This window comes from Chelon labrosus (assembly GCF_963514085.1).
Source record: "Chelon labrosus genome assembly, chromosome: 3".
NCBI lineage: Eukaryota > Metazoa > Chordata > Actinopteri > Mugiliformes > Mugilidae > Chelon > Chelon labrosus.
Genome location: NC_140339.1, coordinates 20,712,827 through 20,733,950, shown reverse-complemented (window position 1 = coordinate 20,733,950; position 21,124 = coordinate 20,712,827). Strand labels below are relative to the sequence as shown.

Genomic DNA, 21,124 nt, shown 5'->3' with positions numbered 1-21,124 from the left:
TCTGGTACCCCAGTGTCCATTTTGACATTTTTTGTACTGTTTAACTTTTTCCAAAATCACTGCTGTGACATTTGCTTTTTAAAATAATGTCTGTAAAATTTGAAAGTTTCTCAAAATCATCATCAGATCATTTGAAACTGTTAAAGGCCTCAACTATCGATCATAAAATATCTCTTCTTTTTCCATTTCTTCTCTCGGTTGAATACTTATTAGTTTAACAGAATAAATATATAGCAGTTGCTACAGTTTAGTTGTTCTCACATACACACACATCTAAATACACATGGCATTATACCTGGTACTGGTATACAGTGTACGGCTGCAGTCCTTTATCTTTGCAAGTGGTAGACACATTCCTGCAGACAACTGTTGCTGCCTCACGTCCGTGGGTACCAGTGGTATTCTCCAGCCTGCGGTACACATCATAATGCAGGATTCTACCATTTGGCTTAGCTGGAGGGGACCAGGTGAGAAGAAAGCCGGTCTGTAGGCTGGTGTGTACGTCAGGTTGGAGATCCAACAGTGGCCCCGTCTGTCCAGCAGGGGGCGCCTCAGGCGTGAGTATAGATGACCAATCACTAGAGGAGCAGCCCAGTGCTGTGCAAGCCTCCACCCTCACCTCATACCTGCACACACATATAAACACACATTTGTAAGAGATATCTTACTTCTTATTTATCATTTACATGCTGATGATAACTTGCAGAAGTGTTTATATGTTGACATCACATACTTTATCTTGAAACTTCTGACCTTTGTGCAAAACGTTTAAACCAGCTGTCATACTGTATGCGCCAAAACTATTGTAAATGTCTTGTTCTTGTATTAGATTCATTCAGAAATTGATTTAGGTCAAAAGCTTAGTTTTTCAGCCCATCTTCAGAGGGTGCTTTATGTTTTTTTTCGTTATTAAATGAAAAAACAAATGTGGTTACTACAAGGTTAATAATCTGAAATGTTGGTTGTGCTCTTTGGAAAGACAGAGATAATTAAAAAGATGAGAGAGGCAGAGAACAGGAGAGAATTGGAGATGAACAGAAGTTGAATAGATAGAAGGTCACCAGAGAAAGGGTGAGTGATCTTTAGATGTTATGTCTGATAGTCTTTAATTATCTGAATCATCACCACATCCACAGACTGAGCACATTCAGGCACTGAAATGTACACACATAATTCGACAATTAGACATGCATATTTAACCCTATGCATTAATAGACACACACATATAGTTTTTGATCTACACTGGTGTTTGTGTCTTAGATAGAGTGACAAAAACATCAGCACTGTTTCAAGGGTGACTCTCTCCCTCTGTTCTGGCTTTGTAACGCCTCATTCTGACCATGTGTCACCACATTTTTCACCAAATCAGGGTTTCTGCATTTTGGCAAGCACATTAGTATTGGAATTTTTAACACAAGCATCAGCACTACACACTTTGGTGCTTAAATGTCTCCTGACTAAGACTGCATGCTTTTTAATTAAATAACATAAACCGATGAGGTTTCTGAAGCAGTCCTTTTGTTTCCTCTGGAGATTAAATATTGTGTTACTAAGATAATGAAAGTTATTCATTCATTGACATTAGAGGAAAAGTGAATCTAAAGAAATAAAGGATAAAACAAAGGCAAAACAAGTGAACAATGTTCCGATTTTAACAGATTTGTCATAGAAGAGTTCCTTGGTTGTGGTGATATGGGTATGTTTCTGTTACCAAGAGATGGCACTCTGTTCCCTTCTCCCTTCTTGTTGCTCATACTTATCTCTCATTCCTACCCATACTTTCCTCTGTTGCATAACTTACTACACAATATATGTAATGTAGAAGTTTTTTGTACACAAAAACCATAAACAAAAGTTATATGTATTTTTCTTATTTACCTGCAAACCAAACCAAGCATACAGTTAATTTGTACACATGCTTTCCTGTATAATAGGTTCAAAGATGACTGTGGAGGACATCTGCTTGGACTCACCTATGGTAAGGAGCCAGTCCATGTAGAGTGGTGTGTCTGTCAGAGAAGGCACTGTCGTCTGGTGTGAACACAGAGCTGACGGTGCTAAGCTGGACTGGATCTCTTTGATACACAGTGTAACTTATAATGTCTCCATTAGGACGGGCTGGAATCCGCCACTCTACTCTAACCTGGTAACAACACAGAACATAAATACGATTTAATAACTATTTAACAGTTCTTGATTGATTCAGATTTTACTTTTGAAAGACTGAACAGGTGAGTGACCCACCTGGCTTGCTCCCACAGGCGTTAGTATGGGGGGACCCACGCCAGACGGAGCTGATGGGTGAGTCTTTGCTGTGGCTACGGTGCTGCTTACGGCACCTCTGCTGTTGTTGGCCCTAACAACGTAATTGTATACTACGCTTGGCAGGAGTGTGAAGTCGTGGTAATGGGTGTCTGTGCCAACATAGATAACCTCCCCGTCTCTGCGAAGCTCATACCCAGTTATGATGCCATTGGGGTGCTCGGGTGGTCTCCAACTAATCTCCACTGACTCTGGGCCAGTGACCTTTAAATGAAAAGTTAAAGGTCACATCAAAACAGAATCCAGTTACTTTTAACATTCAGTGACGACTGAAATGATTCAGAATGTAAAAGAGAGGTACCAATCAACTACTTACTACAAGGCAAAAACAAAACAATAACTCGACAAATCTCCACAAATAATAAAAAAAAATGTGTTGACTTTTCGTTCTACTTATTCTACTGATAAATGGATGATGAATAATTTAAGTCAATAAACAAACTAAAAGTCTTCAAAACACAGCACAATTTCCTTCAATTAAATTTCAACTGAAACCCACAGATTTGTGTATTCCACATCCAGAGAGGTTTTAATTGAATAAAGTCAAACATGAACAAAGACACCTTAAGAGTTGGAGCGGGCAGGCCAGCAGGAGGAGCCTCCTCAGTAACAGTGGACATCGTGACGCTGGTGGTGCAGCCACCATTGGTACAAGCAGACAGAACCAGCTGATATGACGTATGTGGCTCCAGATCTGACAGCACTGTACTCAGGTCTCTCCCACGATAAGCCTCTTCATTATTCAGTTTCAGCACATATTCCGTCACCTCTCCGTTCTGAATCACTGGTCTACTCCAGGAAATATTTATGCTATTGGATGTGATGGCATCCACTTTGGGAGCTCCCACTGTTTCAGGTGGAGCCTCTAGAGTTGTGATGTTTGTATGAGGGCTGGTGATACATCCCTCAGATGTGCAGGCTATGACTGAGTAGCTGTAGAAAAAAACCAAAAAAGAATGAAGTTTACTTTTCTTCATTAGAAAATGATTAATCTGTAACGATAACTTGGAATAATGTGGTTTCCAAATCAGAAAGTAGAAAACAAGAAAACAGTTTGAGTAAAAGCAAGCAATACCTATATGTTGAAAATGGTAGGAGGTCTTCATCCGTGTAGCTGAGGACAGTAGGGTCAAAGCTAAATGAGAAACTGACGTTGTTCCTCTGAATCCTGTAAGACTGAAGCACCCCATTAGGCTCCAAAGGGGGAGACCAGGACACCAACACCTCACTGGGCCGGCCTCGGAGATGACTCACTTTTGGAGGGGCTATGCCACGAGGGGGGGCTTGTCTGGTTGTTACAGTCACCCCCGGGCTGCAGGTGTGTCCAGCTGGATTATGAGTACAGACACTGAACTCGTACTCTGTCCAGGGACGCAAACCAGTCACTGTATAGGAGAAGCTTTCGATTTGTTGCGGGGATGTTTCTCTGAAAAGCACCTGTTGGATACAGTGTGGATGATTTAGCCTGATGATTTAACTGTGCAGTACTAGCACAATTTCCATTTGAAGGTGAGGTCCAAAATACACTGACCCCTGTGGGATGTGCTGTATTGTTTATATACTGACATATTTGTATTAGTTATAGGAGCATGACAAAGCATGACGCAAGGTTTTAAAAATGTTGGCAACACTTGAATATTTTATCATGGATATTTTAATTTACAAATGATTGATACTGAACTCAGAAAGATGCTGGGTTTCACTTACTTTCCCCCTTTCCATATCTTCTTCCTTACTTCTTCCCCTTCCCTCTTCCTCGGTTCTCCCAAGTATGAAATACTCGCCAATTGGCCCGTTGGGTTGGGAAGGAGGGCCCCATGAAAGTGACACATGATTGGAGCCGATGGAGACAAGCCTGGGAGGCGCCTGGGAAGCAGGTGGTGCAGCCGCTGTGATGACGTGCTGAGGTGGTGTGCGTGTGCAACCTGCTGAGGTACACGCTTCCAGAGTCAGAGCATAAATGGTCCATGGTTCCAAACGACGAAACAGGAAGCTGCGTGATAGCCCACTGAACTCTAGGTTCCCCTCACTGTACAAGTTATACATCTGGAACGGAGAAGAGGGAAAGAAGGGAAGAGTGAAGGAAACAGTCTATATACAGTGTATTATTGTATCTACCTCGTGTTATTACTGTGATTTTGAAGAGACCTTGAGTTCGGTGTTTTTATGGTGTGCTTTGCATGTACCGTGATGACTCCATTTGGAGCAAGTGGCTCATCCCAGCTAAGCAGTAACGCCCTGCCCTGCTCTCGCTGCTCCACTGTGAAGTTAGCCAGGCCGGCCGGAGAGGCTTCCAGGGTCCTAATGTCCACCCACTGACTGGAGACGCTGCCTGAAGGGTCACAAAACATCTAGGTTCAATACCAGTGCTCACTAGCTGGTGCTTTCATTATTTATCCCTGATGTTTTAAATGATCTCATCACATTCAGCCTACCTGCCCCGTTCACAGCTTCCACTCGTAGACTATACTGACTGTATGGTTCAAGACCATACACCGTCGCCTCTAGGACTGAAGCCTGCAAGAAACGGACCAAAATCAAAAGGAGAAGAAAATAGAGAACGTAGGCGAAAGAGATGGAAATTCATAAAGAATATTAAATATATGAGAGAGAGGAGGGGTTAAGAGAAAAGAATGATTGTAAAGAGTTAAAGAGGAAAAATAAATCATTTCAGATACTTAAAAGGCAACAGAGAAGTGGGTAGAACGCCAAAGAAATGGAAGAGAGAGATGAATTTAGTTACACAAACAAATCCTGCATGAATAAATACCAGTGTGTTACTCATTAAAATGGAATATGAAGAAGACCACTAAAACAAAGGCAAGCTAAGATGACATAACATGGGATTTGTGATATCAACATTTTAACATACAGGCTCTGCCATGGTAAAGTAACCAGACACCAGAGAAGTGGCAGAGACAGAGAGAGACTGGCAGGCAGACGGCTGTCCCTTATGGGTGAATTCAAAGCTTCCAGATTGAGTGTTTATGTCACACATGCACCCTTTCATATCACATACACAAACACACAGGGTGTTTGCCAGTAGCTTTAGGCAGTGGAAGCCAGCCCAACACCCTGGCAAACACAGGGGCAGTGTGTATGTGTGTGTGTGATACAGTGGGAACGCCATTTACTAATTGATAAGAGACACACTGTTGTTTCAAAGGGCCCTGGCGTGCAATGACATGGTAGTCTGGGAGTAACAGGCTCCAGGACGTAGCAATGCCTGTATGAGTGTGTGTTTGTTTATGACGCTCTGAAGCAGCTACGAGAGGTATGTTTATCTGAGTATGTGAATATGTTTGAGTGAAAGTAAAACATAAGAGCCTATATTTTTATTAAGTGTTGAGTCTGCAGTTAAAAAGTGTCTGTCCAGGACTGTATGCTTTCACAAAACCAAGCATATGTAAAGAGATTAAATGGTAACCCACTTCAATGCAGCGGCAAGAGGATCAAAAAGTCTCTAATTCAAACAGAATCAAATGAAAACCCTGACAAATCACCGTAGCGTGGCACCAAGGATGAACTGTCTGAACAACAACCAGAATGCATGTATTCACTGTTTTCATGTCTGGAAGCCAACATATTTTTCATCCACAGTAAAATAGGATTAATAAGCCCCTAGACACCTAGACACAAGCTAAATCCTCCTGCAAATCACAGCACTTCTCCGTAGACAGAGGGAGGGAGGGACGCAATGAGAAAGGGTGGGGAAAGGGATGGAGAATGATAGAAAGAAAGAGGGGCGGAGGGAGGGAGAAATAAAGACAAAAGGAAACAGAGATGGGAACGAAATGAAGTGTGTGTAAGTAAGGCAATGTAGGGCAGAGAGTTAGAAAAGAGGGATAAGAAAAAGTAAGAGGTGAGTAAGTTAATAACTGCTGAAGGAAATATAAAAGGGAAGAGAGAGGGAGGGGGAGAGAAAGACAGAGGGAGATTGAGTGAAGTAAAAAAAAAGAGGGAAGAAAGCTAAAGTGGGAGAGAAAAAAAAGATAGATGTGGCAAAAGGGAGAGACAGATTAAGTGAGCGGGAATGAGAGATCTCTCTACCTTAAAAGCCAGTGAAATATGTGAGGCATGTGGCCTATAAAGCGGTTAACATATGCACATTGTCAATAGCAGCATCTGGCGCTGGCAGATTTTATAGGAGCATGGAGACTCTGCAACATGCCTCTAGATGGCAATACATTCAAACACTTTATCACTGAAACACACCGCATTAACGGTCTGCTCGCTACACACACACACACACGCGCACACACACAAAATGTACAAGTACTGCGAAATTCACACACAGGCACGTAGACAGGCTGTAATCAAATGGTGTAACACTGAAACACACAACTATTACATTACATTAACAGCTCCCTCAATAACTATTCCTCTCTCACGCATACTCATCCACACACTGTGCAAACACACACACACACACAAATATAAACTATACTTTCACATCTTCTAAAGCACATATTAAGGAAAACGCAGACAAACACATCGAACTAGCAGAGAAATCATGACATGAATAACAGAGCTACGAGGTAAAGGCAGTGAAGATAAACCTGTGGGAGTGTAGGAAATACTAAAGACCACACAGCTGGAGTGGCATTTCCCAATCTTGTAATTGTAAGGTTTCTGTCTACACTTTTATTTTATGCAGCATCTGACCTTGATGGTGTTTAAACAACTAGACCTGGCTGTTTTGGAGACCACTCCATGCTTCACTGCCAATTTGTGGGTTTGAGCTGCACTGCAATTTAGCAGCAGCCTCTGATATCTGTAATGTAGGTATTTCATATCTTGTGAAAAATGCAACATTATAGCTGCAGCGGTTGTCAACGACTGGAGCAGTAACAGCCGCATTTTGATCAATGGTGGTTTTTCTGTTAAGCCTAGTTTGAGAGAAAAAAATAAAAAAAATCACAGCCAACCTAGATCACATGAAGAGTTACAATAAAAAGAAAGGGTTCTTGTCAACCTGAATTCAGAGTGCATGAGCATGTACAGTACATGCGTGCGTGGATGATCAAAGTCACCACTTAATCATACAAAATGCAAAAGAACAGAGGGGAGCAAGGAGTCGGGAGAAAGAAAGAGACTGGGGGCCGTGTAAACAAGACAGAAGGAGAGAAAAGGAGACAATGATATGGAAAGAAAAGAAGAGACAAGACAGGTCTTACTAATTTATACATTAAAGAGCTCTCGGATCTTACATGGTTCAACACAACTTAGCATCGAGGGCAAGGAAGCAATCTATTCAATCTTTTTTTTCCTCATTCTCTTTGGTGTGTGAGCTGAGCTACAGCAGGGATACTCTGGATGGCGTGTTTCTCTGCACGTGCAGCCTATATAAAAGGGTCAGTGTGCATGTGTGTTCCTTGGACGTGGTGCACATATACCGGTATCTGTGATTTTGTGTGTGCATTTGCATGTATCCTAACAAGCCCACATCTGCAAGCAGTTTTGTTTTGTGCCCACGTGTCCCTAAAAGTGCGTGTGTGCAACTGCACATCTGTGTGTGTGTGTGTGATATTCAGGTAGAGAGGCATGGTGCAGCCGGGGGGACAGTGTGTGATACTAATTAAGAATAACCATGTGTATTTGTCAAAAGAATTATGCTGATTATCTCACAAAGGCCCCAGCACTGGGCCCCGCAGAGAGACAGAGACAGAGAGACCAACCAAAATTAGCATATGGCTACACATGTGCATGCACGTACGCACACACAAACAGACCCCCTCTATCTCTTTGTCTCTCATTCGCACACACACTCACACACACAAGCAGGTAAAAGTAAAAAGAGCATACATGAAACAAGCATGCCTAATGACAGGTGAATGGGGTCCAACTGGTCTGCCGTTGGGATGGTTCTCTCCACAGACCTTCTCTGGCCTCTCTGTTCTGTTATATTAAATCCTGGAGAGATAATAAAGCACCATGCTGCTTCACCTTTTCTTATGTGTTTTACTTATTTTCAGTTTTGTTAAAACATGCCATGATGAAAGATGATGTGATCAGATACGACTCATTTAGCTCAATTCAGATGAATTCAATTCAGTTCAGTTGAATTCAGTCCAGTTCAATTCAATTGTCCAGTCTATTAGCACAAGCTGCGTCCTGACCAGCCCTGTGAGAGCTGTAATTGTTTTCAGAGGTTTCTGAGGTGAGCCAGTGCACCACACGCTGATCTCTTGCACCCCATGCCAAGCTCTCAAGCCAAGTTTGTGTGCGCGTGTGTGCCTATTTATGTGTGCTTGCCTAATTCAATGCTGCTGGAACAATTGCCCTGTGTCTGTTTGTAAATGCCCTGCATGTGTGTCCCTGCTAGTCAGGGTGCGTTAGACAAACCCTGACACATACAGAAATTTGTGCGACACACACACACACACAAACAGACACACACACAGAGAAACACAACCACAGACACACAGAGCGCCATTAGGCATGTGTTTTGTCTGTGGCCAGCACAGATGTAGACGAGGACTGTAGGGGTCTGGAACAGCCATGCTCACTTCACACCGACATCTATGATTGGCTTTGTCGGTTCCAGACCACAGGAACAGCATATTATATATATATACACAGTATATAAATTCAGCATGTGTTTGTGAATGTGTACGTGGTGAAACAAATTATGGTGGGCAAAGGACTGTATGTGTAAAATCCAGAGATATCTTCTGAAATATAATTTTAAAAAAAAGCATGCATTTCATTGAGGCAAGGCAATAGAAAAATAATATTATGCACAGATCTGCTGGTTTTAATTTTGAAAATGATGGCTATTTGTACAAAAAAATCTAATCAAGAAGAAACATATACTTTAAAAAAAAAAGAGAAAACTGAAAAAACAACAACACACAATGTGACAAATCGATGGAGATTTTGCCGACTGCCAGATATAAACACAAAGACTCATGTCCAGGCTGTGAGACTGCATCCGAGTGGCAGGAAGGCCTTCCCATAGTTGAATGGACTCAGAGATCACAAATACAATAACTCTTTATTTATTTATTTTTTCTTCTTTTTTATACTCACACTCATACACTCTCTGCGTTCCTCTTAAGTGATGACCATTATATCGCTGCTGCAGCTCTATACACCCATTAAAACCAGTGAAGAGCACTACAATGGATGGTGTGGCCTCTTCACAGACAGACACACAATAACACACAACCTGTCATTATTATGAGAAAGAGGATGAAAGAAAGAGAGAGTGCAAAGAAAGAAAGAGGAAGAGGAAGCAGAAGAATATAAAGTCACTTGGATAAAAATCACTTGAAGAAGAGGGAATGAAGGGGCCAAGATGGTGGATGAGTACAACATAAAAACTGTAATTTGACACAGAGGAAGAGAAGCCTCAGACAGAAATGTAGTTATGGAGGAAGAAATAAGCAGTATGCAGCGATAGAGGGAGGAGTTGCAACAAAGATGATGAGACAGAGAGAAAGATTGCAGTGAGAAGATCAGGGAGTGTTGCAGCCTGATTATTTGGCTGTTTATGCAGAATGCTGAGAGCCCTCCAATCAGAGTTGGAGACATCTAACTAAGGGGTATGACAGGCACAGGGCCTAACAAACTCTGCATCTGAGTCTCCTTATCCTCTCCTATAATCCTTCCTTCCTCTCTTCACCTGTCTCCTCCCCCTCTCTTAACCTCCTCGTCCCTCTCTCCTCACTCTCTGTGCACTCAGCTCCCCATTTCTCTCTTCTCTCCACTCTCTTTGTCTCCCTCATTTGTTAAAGGGTGTCACTGGGAGCAAGGGCAAAGCCCTATCATTCCTGTTCAACCATCTTCTTTGCCTTCACTCACTCTCTTTGGCGTTTAAGTGATGCAAAGAGGGTAGCTGAGCTGAAAGTAAGAGAGGGTCAAAAGTAAAGCTGTTCATCTTTTGCCCCAATCCAGTTTGAACATCCAAATTAACACACTTTATTTACAGTTTTATCATGTGTCAATATCTAAATGTTTTTAAGATCATCATATGAAAGCATAGCATAAGAAATATTTTGAGGGCGGATTTCTATTGCCAAGGCAAACAAAGTGGGTGATGGTGGGATTTCAATGGGTTGTAACACACCTGCTAGCAAAACTGTGCTCACAGGTGTGTTACAACCCAAAAAGTCACATACCCAACTTTTTTTTGGAGAACAGTAATAAAATGATGAATAAGTCATGCTGGGGTGCTTGTATGGTTTTGTTACTTTACACCAAAGCAAGGTTGGCTGTTTTCGCTTGCTTCTAGTCTCTGTCCAGAGCTAAGAGCCTCCTAGTTGCTGCAAAATATTTATCCCACACCTACAAGAATGACATCAATGTAATCATCTAACTTGCAGCAAGCAGATATTTAATGAAAATGAGAAAAAGCACTCTGCTTTTTTTTATATAGGCGGTGCAATGATATGTTAACAATTGTATGGACACATATGTTTTCCTACTGAGTGATCTTGTACTGTTAGTCCTGTTAGTTTCATTGCATGTCAACCTGAAAACATGCCTGCTGAGCCACTTCATCCTTATACCAGTCTCCAGTACGCATGCCGGCAATCTCACATGCTTTAGTATTGCCAAATGATGCATCAATATTCACAGCGTGTGTTCAAACAGAATCAGAATATATGGTGACCAATGTTAGACATGGTCACCATATATTCTGACATGTCCATCATCATACCCCGTCCAAATGAGCGTGCCCAAACACACACTGTGTGCGCATTCCGAATCCTCATATCGGCTTTGAGACACAGTTCGCCGGCTGGCCCTCGCTGTCCCACACTCTCTGACGGGCTCTTAATGGTAAACTAACAGATTGTAAACATGCTGCTAGCTCTCTCTCTCTTTCTCCCCACTTCTCATATTAATCACTCTCTCTCTTTCTCCATCTCCCCTTTTCCCTCACTCTCCACTTCCTTCAGCTCTTTCACTTCCTCCTTAACTCTATTCGCTTCATTTTTCTCCCTACTTCCCCCATCCCTTCTTCCCTTTACCTCTCCCTCTCCCCTCCCTCTCTCTTTCTTTTTTCCTGGGGTATTTTTTAAACAATGTGTCCTTCATGTACGGTTGGTTACGGGGCGTACAGAAGGACATCATTAGCGCTGGTGGTTAAGCTGTAATTTACACCATTACCGAGGTAGGGGCCATTTTTATTGCCTAGTAAATTTCAGCTCTGAAATATTTAGACCATATGGCTCAATTTGTGTAATAACCTTAATTTCCAAGCACCCTTCAGCTCCCTTCAGCGCCGGCTGTTGTTGGCGGATGGCGGTGCGTGTACGCGTTTGTATGTGTGTGCACAGTTTGGATTTGGAGCGCGCACACACACAAATCCGCACGCGCAAACACGTACGCAGAAACAGAAGACATGGCAAAAATGTTAACACATGCGCTACACATAACCTTTTACGCACTCTCTTTCACACACTCTCACTGATTCATTCATTCACACACACAGAAACACACGCACGCACACCTATGTATGCATGGCGGTGTCAGATTAATAGGGTGTCAGCTTCTGTTTGGGTGAGGGAGCGTCAGGCGTCGGCCAGATGGTTCTCAGGGATGATGACTGTCAGGGGTCCTGCTCTGATCAATGGGATGTATTAATACAGCACACACACACTGTTGCATATACACACACACACACAAACAAAAATGTTCTGCATGCACACAGGCACGCACAACCATATTCAGACATATGCATGCACATAGAGGAACACACACACACACACACACACGTATGCCCACGGTCTCCCTTCACCAGCGATCCCAAGGGCCACACTGAAACATCTGGAAGAGCCGAGGGAGGGAGGAAAGGAAAGCAGAGAAAAGAGAAGGAGGTGGTAGGCAGGGAAATACAAGGCAAAAAAAAAAAAAAAAGAGAGCAGGGACAATGAATATATAGAAGATGAGTGAATGACTGCATATGGAGTAAGGGGATAGAAGACAGAGGAAGAGAAGGGTTAAAGGGTGGAAGAGGTAAAATAAGGTTGTAAAACTGCAGCGAGAAGAGAGCAGATGGAAGAGAGGCGTACAGAAATTTAACATACAGAATGAGAAGAAAACAGCATAGAAGGCAGACAGGGATAAAGAAGAAATGGAACAAGAAAAAAGTAGAAAGGTTGAAAGTTAGTGAAGGCTGTGATCAGATAAGAAGAAAGAAAGGAAGGAACACAAAAAAAGGAGAGGTCTGAGGTGTATGGCAGCGTGGGTGGAACTATAGTTGCTCAGAGTGAGAGCAACATGAACAGTGCTAGCTAAAATGTCCAGTTGTACATAGATAAGAGAGGATATGGACACAGAGCAGAAGACATCCGAGAGAAGAGCGAGAAAAAATGGAAAACAAAAACGCAATGAAAGAAAACAGAAAGCGGAGGAGAGGTAAAGTAACCACAGAGCAAGAAAGGCATCCTGACGGGGTTTTGTGAGTGACTAACACGTCTGTCAGGAAGGTGTAAGGCATGGAGAGTGAATATGTGTGTGTGTGGGTGTGTGTGTGTGTGTGTGTGGGGGAGACTATGTGTGTGCCAGGCGGCGTGTAGGGGTCTAGCGAGGCAGGCCGCCTGCGCTTCGTACCCTCATTCCGTCCGATTGCCATGACGACCCCATTAATCAGCCAAGCTGGCACAGAGCAGGGTTCCCAGCCCAGCCTGAGATCAATACACACACAAATACACACACACTAAATTGATACACACACATGCACAAACAATGCAGCTGCAAAACTAAGACATTTATAGTGTACGGAAAAGAGCCGATTGGTGGACACTAAGGAGAGAAAAAAGTTAACTGACGATGAAGAATCCATACACTACCATACATTGAATTAAGCACCACTTTTGCCAGTGAAGCCTTCATGAATGACCACTGCGAGCATGAGGGATGCACATGGTTAATTGAAACAATTTGCACAATCCTTCAAAACTTTGTTCTTTCCACATTGTTTCAAAACCTAGTTGCTCATCGTGACTTTCTTTGTGTGTTGCCAAACATTGTAGTGCATGTGGCGAAGGCAACGGTGTGACAAATGACCGCCACCAAAATAAGTCTATGCCATGTCAATGAGCTTCTCTCGGTCTCCCACACACACACACACAAACACAGAGTGTTCCATATCAATGAGAAGGTGAAAGGTCTCCATTTACATCTTGTATTAATTATGAGTGACAAGCCAAAGGTCACAGAGGGAGAAGAGGCCACACGTATGGACAGAATATAGATCTATACTTCCAAAGCTTCTCCCTCTTTAGCTATCCACCTTCCTTCCCCTATCTATCACTCTGTCTCCCCCTCCCCTCTTGTTCATCCACTCGTCTCTTCCCCCCTTCCACTTCTCATCCCACTAATTTCAGCTCTTTTCTCTTTTCTATCTTCGCGACCAACTCTCTTGTTCCGCCAGTTTTCACTTCCTTATCTAAACCTGGCAAAACATACACATGCCAGCACATACACATCACTACAAATCATTGTTTAATTACCAAGTGACTTATTCCTCATCTCCTTTATTGTTTTTTTTTATTATTTTCATAGAGAAATAAAATCAAATTTTCAAAAATGGGCGTGTAAGTATATATGTATACAACACTGAGTCTGAGGTGTTGATACAGACAAACATACTGGTATGCGGTGGCATGCCGAGAGGAGGCCAGCTACTGTTGGCCAATATCTCATTGCAGCTTTGGGTGAACTTAGCCTACTTACTGTGCTGCCAACTCGTTGAGATTAGATGACAGCTGTTAACAGTAATATACAGTGTGTGAATGTGCGATACGTGTGTGTTCGTGTGGTTTTAGGAAACTTATACGGTAGTCATTCCCTGTGTTGAAGCATCAGGCGTGGCACAGAATTGTGGGAAGGGCCCTGGAGAGTAGCAGGCCTTGGGCTCAGTGTGTGCGCGTGTGTGTGTGCATGTGTGTGTCTACAGACCCCTCACTGCCAAACAGATGGCACCAACACCACAGGTAGACTCTAAATTTCTTCACAAGCATCGTGAAAGACAATAGACACACATGCACACGCACGCACACAGAATAATGTAAATACAGTATACTTTTATTTATTTTTTTAATGTTTTAAGTTTTGTATATTTATAGGTATGTTTCTATATGTGTAAATTATATTTTGGATTTGTGAACAATCTGATCAGTACATGGAAACTGATCCAGTGATACAACATATAGCAATGGAAAACTACCTGTGATTAGAGATGTGACTGTCCTTACATAATGCTCTGGGTATTCATTCTGTGTGTGTGTGTGTGAGAGAGAGCATTTACCTCCACAGTGAGAGCAGTAACGGTGGTTGAGTTGAGCGTTGGGTCCTGTTGCTGCTTCTTGTAAACCAGTCTATAATGGGAAATGAGACCATTGGGCTGTCTCGGTTCACTCCATTTCAGGTGTGCTGAGTAGGCCCCTATCACAGAGCACAGCATGTGTGGAAGTGATTCAATATCAAAACATTTTACATATACCAGTGTTCATGAGACTGTGTGAACTTACCCGAGGGTGTTACAATGGGAGCGGCCATATCTTGTGGTTTTGCCTCTAAGGTCCGGGCTAAAGTCCACTGACTCAGAGCTGAACCTTTTGAGTTGTAGACCCGAACCCTGTACTGGAAGTAACTGAAGGGTCGCAGGGCAGGGCTGGCATCAAAAAATTCAAGCGGGCCACTGGACCAGATGAAAACCAGCAGTCCCTCCTCTGTTCCTAAGGGACGCCTATGGTAAAATAAATTCTTGGATTAGATTTTCCAAATTATAAACATGTATATTTTATGTAAATGTTGTATATGTCACGATACATCAAATTAACATAGCAGAAGTTATTATTCAGAATGATATGGAAACTTTTACTGCCAAAGATTCAGTAATCAAAGCACACTTTTTTATTATATTCAAAATGTATGTAAATTATACTGGAGAATATGTTATGTATAATTCTTCTACTATGCTTGGGGCTGAACTTGATCACCGTTAGTTTGTGCGGATTTGGAATAAAAAAGTAACATCACGTCTTAAACATTGTGTGTAAGTCACTGGCTGATGCAAGCAACCTGAAGTCTTTGGTAAGCCCATTTGTCTGTCGACGCAGGGTTTAAGGTGTGTGTATGAGGGAGAGAAAGAGAGATTTTCCTGTTTTATCCAAGTCCCTGTCTGCCTGAGTCTGATCATGCCAGATGTGTCAGTGTGTTTATGTGTGTGTGTGTATACTGCTATGCTAATGTGTGTTTCCTGAGGACTTAAAGGGCTTAGTCTGGTCTGACCCTGCATACAGATCACACACTCTTTGGTCAACAAGCGGACCACGACCTTCAGCATGCATTAATACCCACATGGCACAGATGCACATTCACTCACACAATACATAGATTGATAAGCAGACTTTGCCTGAAGAGACATCACCAAAACTTTCACCGTCTTCTGTGTTCTTCGGAAATGGTTTTGCCGTCTATTATTTGGAGCGGTAAAAGTGTTTCGTCTATATCACAGGTTAGATAAATGGAACATAATGTGCCTGTTTTTTTTTTTTTATCATTTCAGTCCATTTTTGCAGACGTGCTCTTAATGATCACTCAGACGATTCAGTCGGACACTTAACAGGGTTACATCCCAAAGTTTTCGACTGTCACCTTAAAAGATGAGCACCGTAGCGGACATGTTGCATTGACGTGATTTTTTTTACTGTATGTTGCTCACCTGTATATATGGTAGGAGGTGATGAGTCCATTTGGTTTTTTGGGAGGTGACCAGTAGATCTCCAGCACACTGGCCCCAGCTGCTTTGACTGTGGGGGGCAGCAGACCTTCTGGGGTCGTCTCCAAAGTCCGAACATAGACGCCGTCTCCTACTCCACACCCATCTACACGAAACAAAGTATTGCATTTGTGGAATAAAAATACATCTACAAAGTCTCCTAGTATCACCTTATCACACAACATATGGTTATTACCAGCTTAAAGGCTGTAGCTGAAACACCTCAACTGAATCAGGCTACACCATGCCCAGTGAAAAGGGTTTTAACCCACTAGGCCTTTAGTTCATGTATGCAACTTTTCTTTCAAGACTAGAGTCTGTTACAATTAAATATCAAAGAATTGCAGCAATTTTAACCACAAATAGTGCTGATATGTGAAATTATTGATTTCTTCAATTGATTACAAGTAGACAATCTCAGAAGAGAAAGGGTTCTTACCACTCTGACAGGCCTGCACTCTTAAGTAGTAAGTGGTGAAGGGCTCAAGACCTGTCACAGTGAGGTGCAGGTCTTGCCCAGCCTGATGCATTATGGCACTGTCACTCCCTGGATTTAACAATATGTTGTAGTTCACAGGCTGGTTGCTGTTCACATGAACTGTGGAATGAGACATATTATGATTAGGTTTAGTTGGTTACGTTTTTAGCGGTACATTTATAACTGAAAACAACAAAGTACAATAAAGGATGCAACTGTAAATACTTCATATGTTGATGTGCTGCTAATTTTTATGTCATTAACATTAAAAACTTAGCTTAGAAGAGGACTTGTAAGGTGGGTCAAGAACTGTCTTTCTGAATTAGTAGCTGATTTTTTGAACTCTGTGCTAACACTCAACAGCTATGGGCTCCTCAATGCAACTGGCTGAGAAGTACCTGCAAAATACTGGGAGGTTACAAAGAGATATCAAAGTACTCCCTGACTGCAAATTCCACTGTCCATAAGATAAAGATGAAACTGTATGTCTGGTGGAAAGGCAAATCAAAAAACGTCAAATGACTGCAACGGAGCAACAGGAAACCTTGGGCTGACACAGGAATGTGATTCAACATCCCGAGCACACAAATCTATCATCTATGACACAAAGTTTAAAAGCAAGGATCTGTGATGGTATGGGGGTGCATTAGTGCACATAGCATGGGTAACTGGCACATCTATGAAGGCAGCATTATTGTGAATAAAATACAGTATTCTGGTTTTGGAGCAGCATGTTGCAAAATTACAAGGAAAGCCTTGATTATTTCAGCAAAACAATTCAAACCACATTCTGCACGTATTTCAACAGAATGGCACCATGATAAAAGTGTCCATACGCCAAAATGGGCTGCCTGCAGTCCAGACATGTCACAGACAATTGGAGCATTGCGGAAACCCCCCTGCCCCCCCAAAAAAAATACAACAACATGAGCAGCTGACATCCCATAAAAAGGTAAAGAACGGTAAAACATTACAGCTGTTGTTCTCTTGCAAACCATTGTTAAAAGACGAGGCAATGTTGCACAGTGGTAAATATGCTCTGTCCTAATTTCATTGAAATAATATTCAATATTCATATTCAATATGTGATATATTCACTCTTTTCAGATGAATATGCACCGATCAGCCACAACATTAAAACCACTGACAGGAGAAGTAAATAACACTGATCATCTTGTGACAATACTCTGCTGGGAAACTTTTGGCATTCATGTGTTACTTTAGACATCGGGCACCCACCTAGACCAGACCAGGCACCCCCACCCCATAGCAATGACACTCCTTGATGGCAGCAGCCATCCTCAGCAGCATGCAGTCTGACACAGGCACACACACACACAGACGGTTTAGGAACAACTCAACAAACATGAAAAACAGCACAAGGTTGACCTGGCCTCCAAATTCACTAGATCCTAAACGGATCAAGTATCTGTGGGATGCACTGGAACAAGCCTGATTCACAGAGGCCCCTCCCCTCAACCCCTCGGACCCAAAGGCCCCCACTAACAACATCCTGTTGCCACACACCACAGGACACCCTCAGAAGGCCCATGTCCATTCTCTGATATGTCACCACTGTTTTGGAGGCACATGGTTAGGATGGTGGTCATAATGTTATGACTGATTGGTGTATGTTTTAAATGCTTTGATAATTATTGCATTCTCTTTTCATTGATATTTTACACAGTGACTGTTTGTAGTAATTATAGACCCATTTTGTACCGAAAGCACATAAATCTACCTGTACTTATACTTTTGATCTTGGCCTTACGACTCTGGCAGTGTGGTCTCACAACCAGACAAAAAAACACACAAATGTATACATACAGACAACACTCACACAGACACACACACGCCCCTAGACTTTGTTAATATTCTCGCCGGAGGTTTTTCCATAATTCAGGCCAACTGTATTGTGATGGGTTATTCAACATTCATGAACTCTGGATATCTCGAGAACGAACTGATTACCAGACAAATGAAAGACTTCAATTATTCACCCCCCCAACTCACATATGCACACATGCACCTACACTCACACACACACACACACACACCTCTGCCTTCAGTGCATGGAGCTTTTTACATGAACACACCTTTACATAATCTAAACACACACACACACACTATGGGATATTTATGTGTGAACGCACACAGAGGTGTTAATGCCATATAGGTTTAATCATCACTGTGATATTTAAGTTTTATTATGTACAACCAATGACCTGCTTCTATTTCATACACATCATGCCCACAATTACAAATTCATACATGCACTCTGGCCTACAGCAAAAACAGCACACGCAATACATTCTCCCTCATTCTACACACACGTAGGCATAGACAACCACAAACACCACGATGGAGAAATTGATCTTAGAGTAAATGTCTTTTTAACAGCCATACGTCAGTGCTTTGGCAGTCAGTTTATGCATATGAAGACGCAAACACATGTGCGTGTACGTACACACACGCAAACACACAGTCAGAGAGTTAAGCATGCACACACACACACGCACGCACACAAGATGAAAACACTCCAGACTCTGGGCTCAGGGAGTTAACCAAGCGTGAGAACCCAGCCGATATTTCCTCACCTTTAAAATCAACCCATAATGACAATAGAATAGGCCTGCCTATGGAAATATCTCTGAGTGATGTGCACGCACAAGCAATACGTGCACACACACTGAAATACACATGTATAAAGATGCATACATAAACACAAACACAAATATACAGAGACAAAAACCCACACAATTCCACACACACAACAAAGTGAAGTGTCTTTGCCAGTTGGCCTTTTAAGCAGTTTCTGAGATGGGAAATCAGCCTAATGAGAGAGTAATAGTCAATGATAGATGGGTTAGGGCAGACAATCACTGCCCCATAAGCATGAAACCCAGCTCCAAGTGTATGCTCATGTATGCCTGTGTATGTGTCCAGGTCTTGAGAGGCCAGAAGGTGAATGGAAAACTACTCAGGGCTTTTGTTTCAGTCTGACCCCCCTCTTTAAGCGTGTTTAGAACCGTCAAGCAAATTTGAAGCTGCTTTTAAAATGTTACAGTAAACATACATATAAATGAGTTGCCTTTCCATTAAAAGTAAATTTATTAGGCTGCATAGTGTGTTAGAGGGGGATGCTACAGGCTAAATTACTCTAAAAGCTGAAAAAAAAAGCTGATCAGTCATTAGAGTTAATTATTCGATGTATCAGACCTTTGTCGGAAGTATTTGCTCAATTTCCCATCAACCACATTAAATCTTATTTTTGAAAAAAGCAAATGTCCAAGCAAGCAATACAATTTCATAAGCTGCTGAGGAGATTTTTATTTTATTTTGATTATCTTGTTCTAATGTAATACTTAAAAATGCATGCAAAAACACTGATAATGGAATCACACCTTATGTTTTCTGGGTGACTCTGTGTTTATGGGGGACCGTAGCATTATATAACCACACTAAAGCCTGTCAATTTTTATTATTTCAGCTCTGTTTCTGAGTAGAAATGCCAGAAGCATAAAAAAGTATTTGTAACAATCTTTAAAGAGCAAGTTTAAACTTACAAATGATAGGGAACTGCTGTAAATGAACACGTATACAAAAGCTAGTTCTGTTGTGATGAACCAAACCAAATTTAAAAACCATAATATATTTTAAATTGAAATGACTATATAAGACTCCATCCACAGAAAATGACTTCAGGTCCATCCATTCCTTCATCCGTCCATACATCCTTTCATTTATATTGCTACTCACCAGGGGGGGACCAGGCAAGAGAGATCGAGTAGGGGCCCGACACTGTCACATTGTGAGGAGGTGGGATCCCGGTGGGGCATGAGACCGGTGTTTGTATAACATATTTGTCACTCACACCAGTCCCACCCCCCGTAGTAGCCTCCAGCTCATACAAATACCTAAATAGATAGCGGCGTAAAGAAGGGTGTGGTTAAAACAGCAAAGGCAAAACAGGAGGAAAAATAATATTTAGAACAGACAGCGTTAATGTGGCAGTTTCAATAAATTCAAATAATACTTTTCTCCAATAAGTTAGTACCCAACTTAAAAGTGGATTTATTTAAATTATAAGTTACAGTCCTCCCAAGCAGTTTCTATAAAGCGCTATAAAACTATAAAAAACATTCTGCATGGTTTCTGCGCTTGCATACACTCAGCAATGCCGTACACATTGGGCTGCCCAGAAGCCTAAACTCTGAAAGAATTTAAGTAGCGCTGATGGAGATTACCGCCCCAGGATGATTTGGATAAGTACATGCTAAAAAACTGAATAAAGTCTGATGAAGAGCTCAGTCAATGAGCACTACAGAACATACATATTTGTGCCACTTGCCGAGACAACACAAAAGTTGTGTAATTACAGACAATACATAGTTTGCCTCATCCTTTCTCAGCATAGAAAATAAGTGAAAAAATTATCAAAACTATGAATCCTCATATAATGAGAGAAACTCTGAGGCTCAGTTGTTTTTGTAAAAATGTTCACAACTCAATACTTTTAATTCCAAGTTGTAATTAACCAACAAATTGGGAAGATTTAATGTCTAAACATCTCTACAACATTGTCT

General features: G+C 41.9%; 1 protein-coding gene across 1 annotated transcript in view; it reads right to left on the bottom strand.

Annotated features, from left to right (window-relative positions):
- The window catches only part of ush2a (Usher syndrome 2A (autosomal recessive, mild)), a gene marked incomplete at its 3' end in the record, with an annotated part of 180,403 nt that overhangs the window by 8,947 nt on the left and 150,332 nt on the right, over positions 1–21,124 (bottom strand). Inside the window, exons 70-82 of the mRNA XM_084541903.1 lie at positions 20,298–20,455; positions 16,500–16,658; positions 16,004–16,166; positions 14,808–15,025; positions 14,585–14,721; positions 4,758–4,839; positions 4,509–4,654; positions 4,030–4,368; positions 3,398–3,759; positions 2,886–3,255; positions 2,245–2,526; positions 1,974–2,143; positions 296–626 (exon numbers count right to left, since the gene is read on the bottom strand). Coding sequence (XP_084398029.1) covers positions 296–626; positions 1,974–2,143; positions 2,245–2,526; positions 2,886–3,255; positions 3,398–3,759; positions 4,030–4,368; positions 4,509–4,654; positions 4,758–4,839; positions 14,585–14,721; positions 14,808–15,025; positions 16,004–16,166; positions 16,500–16,658; positions 20,298–20,455 — 2,917 coding nt within the window. The remainder of the gene's footprint in view (positions 1–295; positions 627–1,973; positions 2,144–2,244; positions 2,527–2,885; positions 3,256–3,397; positions 3,760–4,029; positions 4,369–4,508; positions 4,655–4,757; positions 4,840–14,584; positions 14,722–14,807; positions 15,026–16,003; positions 16,167–16,499; positions 16,659–20,297; positions 20,456–21,124) is intronic.